An 11,118-nucleotide genomic window follows, 5' to 3' on the forward strand; every position below is an offset into this window, starting at 1 on the left:
CAATTCTTGATATTTTATTAATGTAGACATTGACATAATTAAACTACTTAATATGTCATTGTCTTTTCGATTTGAGACAATGAAGAGTTTATATGATTGGGAAAAAGGGCATGTTGGACAACTTTGAGGCCAATTGCAAGCCTAGCCTAGGAAATTTTTATAATATAGAAACATCCATCATAAAGTAAATAAATAACTAATAAACATCTATAAACAACAATTCCTAAAAAAACTAAAAGCAATATAACTAGATTAGTCTTGTACCTATAAAAGTCATCATTTACTGACTCTACATAAAAACATAATTTCCTTCACAATTATGACTCAACATCATAATCATTGAGGTATTAAGTTGCATTTATAATCAATGACTTTTCAAGAGGCATTAAGTTGCATTTAGTCTATAAATTTATGAAATAGATCCAACCAATCCATTATCATAATTTTGATTTACTTGCTTCAACGATATTTCTTATTTATATCATATTGGATTTCAAAGCTACAAAGGGGAAATGCTATATTTTCTTGAAGGTTTCTATTATGCGATCAAGTTCTATTACCTCCAAGGATTATTTTTTTAAATTCGTTCATATTATTTCTCATATTCTACAATATTCAACAACCTTGGATTGTTTATTTATTTTACTGTATATTTTAAAATCATAATATGCATCCATCAAGCTATAATCAACAATCGTTGCATTCCCTCCAATAGTTGCTTACTTTCCATCTTGAAAGTTTTATTTTCAAATTGTGATTTTAGAGAAACAAGGCACAACAAGAAGGTTATATAGCTGGATTTCAATCACCCAAAATTCTCAAAACCTTTTCTATGAGATATTGACATTTTTATCGTCTAGTTCCCTTAAATTCCTTTTATATGACATACATAGAGACTTTTACTATCGAGTTCCTTTAAATGGGTTATGTTCATTATATGATGATCTTATTATTGATAGTAGTTATTTCGTTTAGATTTATCAAAGATCGAAACCAAATGTACACTAGCATAGATTGGAAGCTAAGTGTTGTCTATCTTTCACAATTTAGGGGCCAAGACTCAAATAATTCTTGGGAGGCTGAGGATTATCCATCTTTCATACTATGTAGGCTCAAGTATTTCTTAGGGGTAACATGAAAAGCTCTTGAATTCAATCTATAGCAATGAACATAACATAGCACCTCAATTGAAATTAGCAACTAGGAAGGATGAAGATCTTCTCAAACTTATATATAATATAATTATCAATTTTATTGGGTTTATGTATGTGTAAATTTTAAATAGAGAATTGACAACCCTAGACATCAAGCCATCTCCACATGGCACTATACCGTCTCTACATGGCACCATAATATTCTCGTAGGCAATAAAGGTAAAGAAGATTGTTGTAGTCTAAGTAGTCTATGGTTTAAAGTTTTCTTGTGAACATTTTCATTGAATTTTGTTCGAAATGAGGTAGATATTGGTTCAAGTTACATGTTTGAGTTGTGTGGTATGCACAATTGAAGTGGTCCAAGGAATTTTTAGGGTGTTGTGCTAAATCCATTAATACCTCTTTATGGTTTCCTTCCATTGTATTTGAACCTTATCTAAGTTATCTAACGCCTTGAGTTGAGCTTCTTCTTCTAGATCCATCACACTATAAGCTTTTGTGCCACCTTTTATTTAGAGCCTCCTTTAAGGGAAGTTCACATGAGCTTTTGATGTAACCCTTGCTAGCTATAATTACCAAATGGCGATTAGTATAGTTTATGTATTTTCTATTAAATTTAAATTTCAGTCCAATGGGTAATGATATAGATTTACCAATAAATTTTTAAGTTACCTTGTATGTGATTTACAAGGCCGGCTCCCACGTGGAATAATTTTCCTTCATTTTCCTTCAAGGTTAATCCTAGAGGGCATCTAGACAAGCAACTTTAGAAGGAAAATACTAAAGAATACAAATTGGTACTTTTAAGAATAAGAAGGTAAACCACCTATATATACTTTGCTACTAAATTAATGGAATTGCAAATTATGTTAATATATTGCATAGTCTTTTTATGTAATTTGGCTAATTATAATTAGCCAATGGAAATTAGTATAATTTATGTATTTTCTATTAAATTTAAATTTCAGTCCAATGGATAATGATATAGATTTACCAATAAATAAGTTACTTTGTATGTGATTTAACTAGCTAGCTCCCACGTGAATACCTTTCCTTCAACGTTGATCTTAGAGGGCATGTAGTTAAGCAAATTTAAAAGGAGAATACTAAAAAGATACTAATTTGTACTTTTAACAATAAAAAGGTAAATCAATTATATACTTTGCTGCTAAATTAATGGAATTGCAGATTATGTTAATATATTGCATAATCTCTTTTTTACTAAAAATATTTGAGGATGATGAATTTATTTTTGTATTTAATTTCATTAATCAAAATTGCTATTTTGAAATAGATGGCTCAAACGATGATGATGATAATAAAAAGAAAAGAATCAAAATCTTAAAACATTTATCCTTTTTACTAGAAAATCTATCACTCAACTCAACCACACAAGTGACTTCCAAATTGTTTTGAAACTTTATATTTCTAACATTTTAGCATAAATTATCATAATTGGATTATTATATAATATAATATTCATATAAAAGAATTTGGAACTATGCTTTGCATATCCAATAGCTTATTTCATTAAAGTATATAATGTTTTTAAATTCCTAAACTATATGAATTATAAATTTTTTGGTTTTATCAACTTCAAACGATGCAAAAGCTTCCATGTTTAGAGAATGGTTGAAGGTCAAAGTCTCTTCCATGTTGAAAGTTAAAGTCTCTTCCATTCTCCTAGTAATTCTTAGCTCTTGTGAATCCACTATTTAGTAATTCTTAGTTGCTTGTGAATCCACAATCTAACCCATAGTTACTAAATTCATTGGACCCAATTAGATAAACTTAAAAAATTATTGATAGATACTTTCAATTTGGCTAAATTATTTGTAAAATTTGATTACCCTTTATTGTAGAGACCACTTATGTTTAAGGTTAGTTATCTCCAAATGTCCCTAAGGAGAATTTGTCTAACCACTAGACTAGAACAACATAGCTCTATGATTTTGGCTAAATTATTTGTAAAATTTGATTACCCTTTTATTGTAGAGACCACTTATGTAACATGTTTAAGGTTGGTTATCTCCAAATGTCCCTAAGGAGAATTTGTCCAACCACTAGACTAGAACAACATCGCTATATGATTTTTCACCCTTCTCATGTAAATATAGGATGCCCTCCAAAATAATGAGTTGGAAATAAACTTTTCTAAGAAATAAGTTTCCAACCTTACACACCTCATCTACGTACTCGGAAGCAGGAGCTCCATGAGTTTTAAAGGAAGGAAAAATGAAGACATTGTTATTGACATAATGATGGAATGGCTATAAATAGTGTACACCACATGGCTAATTGGATGATGTTGTTTGTCAAGTAGTAAATAACTTTAAATAATAGTAAGGTGGTCTACGTACTCAGAAGCGAGGAGCTCCATGAGTTTTAAAGGAAGGAAAAATGAAGACATTGTTATTGACATAATGATGGAATGGCTATAAATAGTGTACACCACATCGGCTAATTGGATTGATGTGTACACCACATCAGCTAATTGGATTGATGTTGTTTGTCAAGTAGTAAATAACATTAAATAATAGTAAGGTGGTGGTTCTAGAGCACAACAAATCTAAGAATGACATGACTTTTTTATAACTTAAATGGAGTGTATGTTGTAATATGGCACATATAAGTTGATAAGATTATGAGAGTATAAATTCTTGATATACATAAATTATAAGAAGATATGATAAATACAAGAAAAATATTTCCAAAGTATATTAACAATTTCCATAAATTCTTTTTAAATTGACAAATTTTCAATTAATATCTTTTTAATCATATCTAGTTAGAATTCAAACTCAATAACTATAATCTCACTTATCATTCAAACTTTGTAACTATGATCTAACTTATCAAACATTTCACCTTGTTGTGTCACCATTTAGGAAAAACACTCATTATAGTTTGTAACACTTTTTCTTGTTATCTTTCTCACATGTTTTCTTATCATCTTCTACCAATGGTATTCTCCAACTCCTATTCCATGTTTTCCTATATTTGAATTCCTATATTTGAATGGACAATTATATGACCATTTTAAGGCATGTTTCTCAAAATCTTACCTCCTACGGATTACATGCATTTTGTTTGTAACACTTTTACTTGTTATCTTTCTCACGTGTTTTCTTATCATTTTCTACCATTGGTATTCTCCAACTCCTCTTCCATATTTTCCTATATTGGAATGGACAATTATATGACCAGTTTAAGGCATGTTTCTCTCATAAAAACATGACACAACGTGCTGACATATTTCTAATATGTCAGGTTGAAGCTCAAAGCAGAAAAACAAACGGCAAATCCATTTTCTTTGGTAGGATACAGTCCACACACGCATCGCATGCTCACGATATCGATTTTTCTCGGAAGCTAGACGATTTGCCATCCGTATCAGTCTCAAACTCGAGTAGATACCAACCACCTTTGCATGTCCATTTGGTGGGCTAGTTATCATGGTATTATCAATCATGCAAACTTTTATGAAAATGTAATTATGCCCTATCTTAATGCACTTTACCGAGACCAGACTCCCCCAATATTCAAATTTGTAAAATTCAAAGAGCATTCTAGGTCTTATTTTTGTCTACGTAGAGTTAATGAATATTTAATAAATAAATATAATAAACAGAACATATTTGGTGGGCTAGTTGCCATGGTATTATCAATCGTGCAAACTTTTATGAAAATGTAATTATAGCCATCTTAATGCATTTTATCGAGACCAGACTTCCCCAATCAGGCCTGGAATTTGATGTTTTGTGGGACGTATTTCATGTTCCAAAACGTATTTGACGGCTATTGAAAAAAATTTCCATCAAAGTTGACGTGTGTTATACAGTTGTAATATGTCAAAATGATGTTTAATTTCAAATTTCAACTGTCAAAATTGATAATAATTCTACAAACTTAATGCCTAGAATTATGAATGGACTGAACAGGTACGGAAGAGAGTTTGTAATGCCCAGAATTATGAATGGACTGAACCAGTCCAGAAGAGAGTTCAAACTTAGTGGAGTACGGTTTTGGTTTGGAAAGAGAAGGGCAAAGAGATAATTTAATTTTACGATGATTGAAGACTTTATCTATTGAATATTTATAGAACAAAATATATAAACTCATAACTGGTTAATATTTAGACATATTTATTAAATATTTAAAATTAAAATTTATATAAACTCATATATCATTTCATTTTTATTATAAAATATATATATTTTTTTATTTTTATAAAAAATATATGTAATTTTATATTAATTATTTATTTTGTATATTAAATAGTTATAAAGTAAAATCAACTATTAATTTTTCTATATTGCATATCTAAATCACCACCTTCTCATGTTTATTTTTGCTTTCTATATTAGAGAAAAGATTATTTAACCTTCATGGATTCTTGCAACATTGTTGTTGTGCTCCCCTATTGTTCTCTTATTCACCTTTTCTTTGTTTAAAGCAAATTTTTCAAAATTAGCCTGTCTATATCAAAGAAAAGATTATTTAACCTTCATGGACTTTGCAACATTGTTGTTGTGCTCCCCTATTGTTCTCCTATTTACCTTTCCTTTGTTTAAAGCAAAATTTTCACAATTAGCGTGTTTAACATAACCATTTTATTTAGCTTTTCACAAGGCTTCATGTTGAAATAAGCCTTGATTCATTTAGCTAATTTAGGAAAAACAAAGTATTCTCAGAAGGAGATTAATGAATTTTGAAATGTAAAAAGTAGTTAAAAAAGAGTTTTTGATAAGGGGAGGTTGATATTCATAAATTTGCTTAAAACGTGGAGATTAAAATGCGGAGATTAATGAAGGTTGAAATGAAAAAAGTAGTTGAAAGACAGTTTTTTGATAAAGAGAGGTTGACACTCACAAATTTGCTTAAAACATAAAATGAGAGGCACAAATTTGCTTAAAACATAAAATGAGAGGCATGAAAAATAAGGTTGAAATGCAAAAAGTAGCTCAAAGAGAATTTTTTGATAAAAAGAATTGGACACTCACAAATTTGCTTAAAATGTAAAATGAAAGGCGTGAAAAATACTAAAACGTCATCAAATTTTCATTTGATGGGCAGCAAGAATTTGAAATTCCAGGCCTGCCCCAATATTCAAATTTGTAAAATTCAAAGAGCATTCTAGATCTTAGTTTTGTCTAAGTAGAGTTAATGAATATTTAATAAATAAGTATAATAAACCGAACATATTTGGTGGGCTAGTTGCCATGGCATTATCAACCATGCAAACTTTTATGAAAATGTGATTATGCCCATCTTAATTTATCGAGACTAGACTCCCCCAGTATTCAATTTTGTAAAATTCAAAAAGCATTCTAGGTCTTAGTTTTGTCTACGTAGAGTTAATGAATATTTAATAAATAAATATAATAAACAGAACATAAATAGTACGTTATTTATATTTACAACTATAAAATGGAGAATGTGGAGGTCTCCACAGACTTCATCCTTGAAGAAGCGAAGAAGGTTCAAAAATCCATGTAATAGCGAAGAAAGTGCAAAACACGTCGTGGAGAGTTTGAAGGACTCAGTAAAATATGTAAGTAGGCTGTCCTTTTATCTCTCAACCATTTTTCTCACTGTTGCATATCTCAATTACAATTTCTGATCTCTTTAAAAAAAAACCCTTCAGTTGGTAAAGTCGTTTAATCCCAAGTTTTCTACCTATGTAAAAAGCGACTTCCATTTCTCACAGACAGTATATCAGTTGGTTAAGGTCAGATTTAGTCCTCATCTAGTCACCTGTTCGACATTATGGAACATCAACCCTCTGAAATCTGTCAAATTTGTAAATTAAGGAAACACTGAAATAAAATTTCGAAGAAAAAAAAACTTCATCCTCTAAAGCATTATTTTCTTAGGTGTTTGAGGCAAACAAAGAGGAATTCAAAGTGGTCAATGTTGTATACGAGTTTGCGTTCTATCTTATAGTGTCGAGAGTTAATATTTCCAAAACTAGAATTGTTACGTAAAATGTCAACGAAAAGATGTTTTAATTGAGAATCGGGGTGAAAGCACAAGGGTTGGGCAAGGGTGATTCCAATGAAATGCGAAGCCTGGTCGCACACATGACGTCATTCTCAAATGTCCCGAGATTCTTTCTACCTACCTTTTATTTTAGAAAATATACAGACTTTAAGATCTCTGATAAATATGTTTCCTGTGTGATGTTTAACGGATGGATTTCTGCGTAATATCATAATAGATAGAAGAATATCAGTAATGCCTCCTTACATAATAATGTACTAATAATCATAATAACCTCTTATGAGATGGATGCATAGGGTGCCGTTAAACAAAAATGTATGGCCAGCAGCCCCACACATTTAGTGTCTGGTAAGAGCATTTGCATGCAGCGATTCTGGGTGCTTCAACAGGCATTCCACGTACAAAGCAGACCATCACACTTTCCCCTATGCACGGTCATCTATATTTTTCTCTAAATAAAGGAAAAGTGGATAGAATATCTCGGCTCCTACCGTTTAAAAGAGGCTGTGCAAGTACTTGCCGCCTTGCAACAAGATTCAAATTGTTGTTCACTAAAATAGAAGTGGGGATTGCAGCGCTAAATGGGTTTATGATGCGGACGAAAAATGACCATACAAAGTCACAGAACCATTGTTTTCTTTCCCAATCAGAGCCTGTGTTGTATGGTGACAAAAAGGGTAACGGGACTCTTCTTTAAAAGTTGTTCGCTACATACTCCGTGAGCGATCTTGACCTCATTACTTTTCTTGATTGCCCACAGCCTCCATGGTTGAAATGTCTCCCCATCACCACGTGATCTTTTACCAGACATTTGTCTCTACAGATTCACGATCTTCATTATACAGCCCCAGTTGTCATTTTTGGCCAAATGCCCTGCCGTATAAGAAATGCTGTCAGCATCTCAGGCAGTGGCTGCCTCTACCCAGATCTAGTTTGATCCTTGGCTTTTCGCCTAGAAATGTCGTTTGTTCATAGTTTCATACAACGGAATACAGTCCATAATAATCCTTCTGGTCATACTCCTCATTCTTAACCGAGCTTAACCGAGCAAGCTGAATATCTAACGTTTAAGAATATCACCTACACTCTATACAGAATGTACAGTACACATTTAACCTAACATCGTAACCTTATTCGTATTTCTATCCTGACTACCATAAGGGACACAACTATGACTGAAATGATAAATATACTGCAGCGTGATTAAAGCTAGTACTTTATGGTCTAAAAATGTGTATAATACTCTAGTCATACAAACATTAACTGTTAGTATAAGCAGCGTAGAGTTTAATACGCCCCCACTGATTCAAATGTGGAATACTTAGACAAATGATTTAATAACTTTGGTTTCAGTGAAAACGTAGAGGCTCTAATGTCTAAGCTTCATTGATTTTACTGCTGTTCCGCAGAAAAGGGCAGAATAATTGAGAGCCTGCTCCTATTCGGCAAGAATAACGGATCTACTCAAAGGAATAATTAATCGAAAGGTTATGAAAAACTTCAAAAAGAACAAATGATTTCCTTATATTAGCTAAATGCTTATTTGGTGTCTTCCTACTGAACGAATGGTCTGCTTTTTCAGTAAGTCTGGATAAACGCAGAACGAAAAATTAATGCCATAGAATGATAAAGACACCGTCACAGAGTTTGTCGGTCGATTTGTTTACCTCTGATTCGCTATTCAGGCCCAGCTTGTTCACCAGGTACTTTTTCAACACTAATATTGTCATAGTTCCGTCCCTGCCACACAAAAATAAAATCTGTCAACAGCTTAAGTTCCATAAATTCTTCAGTCACCTAATGCTTTTGTGCTTTAAAATGCCTCACAAACTTCGCCACAAATTTCTCCAGGCCAAAAGAATCGGGTATACACCAACGTAGGTTAAAAAAAATTTACAATACCGCACACGAATCCAAAACCTTTTAAATAATTGAGGCACGCATACTTACTTGATTCTTAAAAAATTCCTCGGAATCTGGGGCAACACTCGATCTCCACTTCTGTAATACACGCTTAGTATTAGAAAAATCCAAGCAGAAGAAGTTACAATTATGTTTGATCCCGCAACAAAAATATTCCTATTATACTTATGGTTGTGAAATACATAATGCAGATTAAATTTCATTGCGATTCATTTGAAAACGAGAAATTGTTCACGGAATGGTCATCTTACTGATCATTTAAAGCCTGCAACATAAACCATACACCTGTTTGAGCGCTCCTCGAAGACCTGCAGATTCTCGCATGCTCCGTGAACGATAAATTGGAACTTTTTTGCAATTCGCCGAAGGTATCGGGCACGTTTCTGTCCGTCCTTGCATGTTGATCGTATAGTTGCCTCGAAGTCGGTGTCCTATCAGTAGGAGGAATTTTTCTGGCCGGGATATCTGAAGAACTTGGTCGAATAAACGCTCCATGGTTAATTTCAGCTTTAGACCACAGTGGCATGTTATCTTTGTTGTTCCAGTGTGTTCTACTTTGGAGTTTATCTAGTATGGCTTGTTGCAAGACTGCGGCGTCTTGAGAAACCCTCGCTGCGAGGTCTGGTAAATTAACAGAAGCATCCGAGTCAAAATTCTGGTAATGACCAGCACTTCCGGGGATTGATCTTTTCCCCGTAAATCCGTTCCATCCTTGAAAGATGTTTTGGTTGCCTTGAAAGAAAGGATGTATCCTTGGCTCAGAAAAGCATGGGTCGGTACCACCAGCAATTTCGTCTTTTGCGATGCGGTCATAGAAGCCTCGCCATGTAACCTCTTTTGAGGGCGTAGAGCTGGTTTCTCCTGTTTGCCATTGCATTAACTTAAAGTTGTGGTCTACAGACGCAGGAACAGCCGAACAACCTGCAATATTTTGAGATCTGTGCGGATCATCAATGGGAAAAGGCTGCAGGAGGCTCAGCGTCGACAAATTTTTACAGTCAGTAGTATTTTTCTGTAAACTTAATTTATTTCCCATATTGTCTTGCTGAAAAGGGCAGAGCTCGCAGTATTCGTGTAGATTCTATTATTGTGTAAGGCTAAGGAATTCAAGGAAAATTGATGCAGCGGGGCTGCTTGAACAGAAGAAGATGGCGGTAATGATGTAGTAAGCTTAGTTGTATGGCCGGTGCTATACATCTGTTGTTGACAGTCCACTTTGTTCCAGCTTAGTATTGATCCCTTAACATTACTTATTATATCTGTATCCTGTTTGTTAGAACTTTGTTTGGCCTGATGGCTACGATGGCCTGAACCAAGTCCTAGATCAAGCCAGCGTTCTTCATCTTCACAAACGGTCTTCGATGTGGAGCTAAATACCTGCGGCCTGTATACTGCTTGGCCGTCTTCAATATTTGACTTGACATTCGAATCTGAAGAAGTTCCTTGGAACTTTTCTGTGGCTTGAGATGAATTAATGAATGACAACCTAATGGCCGCGTCAGAGAATGTTCTGGGGGCGTCCGTTGTAGTTGGCGGAGCATCTAAATTCATGGTGCTACATCCATTATCAGAGCTGCTTGTTCTGGAACTGCCTTCAGCCATTCGTTCTGCCGTAAGATCAGAATCCCCCTCACTACTTACCTTCAACGCAGAGTCGGATTTATCGGGCGCGGGGGCTACATTTTCTCTTTCATCAATACCTTTCCTTTCCCCTTCTGCAATGTCCGCCCTACTTCTCTTTGAGATTAAATAATTCTGTGGTGTCATATGATGGCGCTTCCTTTTTACAGCTACGTCTGCAGAATAAGCGTTTGAGATATTCAGACCCTATTTTCTAAACATGATATGAAGCTTTACAATTTTTGTGTAAATCAGTGTACCAGAACAAAGCACGGAGTCTCCACTACCTTCTACAAGGTCTTCACTACACGGTGATGAAGGTATTACAGTCCGATAAATAAGTTCATCTTCTCCGGGATTTTCTGAACTGCAACATCGAGGATAAAAGCGTAAGCATGAACATCACAAAACAGAATCA

At 33.8% G+C, this 11,118-nt stretch overlaps 1 protein-coding gene across 1 annotated transcript in view; it reads right to left on the reverse strand.

Moving 5' to 3' along the window:
• Positions 1-10,252, reverse strand: part of LOC149220907 (uncharacterized) — a 29,741-nt gene extending 19,489 nt beyond the window's left edge. The window contains exons 1-3 of the mRNA XM_089384947.1: positions 9,332-10,252; positions 9,108-9,158; positions 8,825-8,897 (exon numbers count right to left, since the gene is read on the reverse strand). Coding sequence (XP_089241073.1) covers positions 8,825-8,897; positions 9,108-9,158; positions 9,332-10,116 — 909 coding nt within the window. The 5' untranslated portion in view covers positions 10,117-10,252. The remainder of the gene's footprint in view (positions 1-8,824; positions 8,898-9,107; positions 9,159-9,331) is intronic.
• Between the last annotated feature and the right edge of the window lie 866 nt (positions 10,253-11,118).

The sequence above is a fragment of the Pinus tabuliformis genome, chromosome Q (assembly GCF_031772625.1).
Source record: "Pinus tabuliformis cultivar Carrire ecotype Pingquan chromosome Q, CPIR1, whole genome shotgun sequence".
Classification (NCBI taxonomy): Eukaryota; Viridiplantae; Streptophyta; class Pinopsida; order Pinales; family Pinaceae; genus Pinus; species Pinus tabuliformis.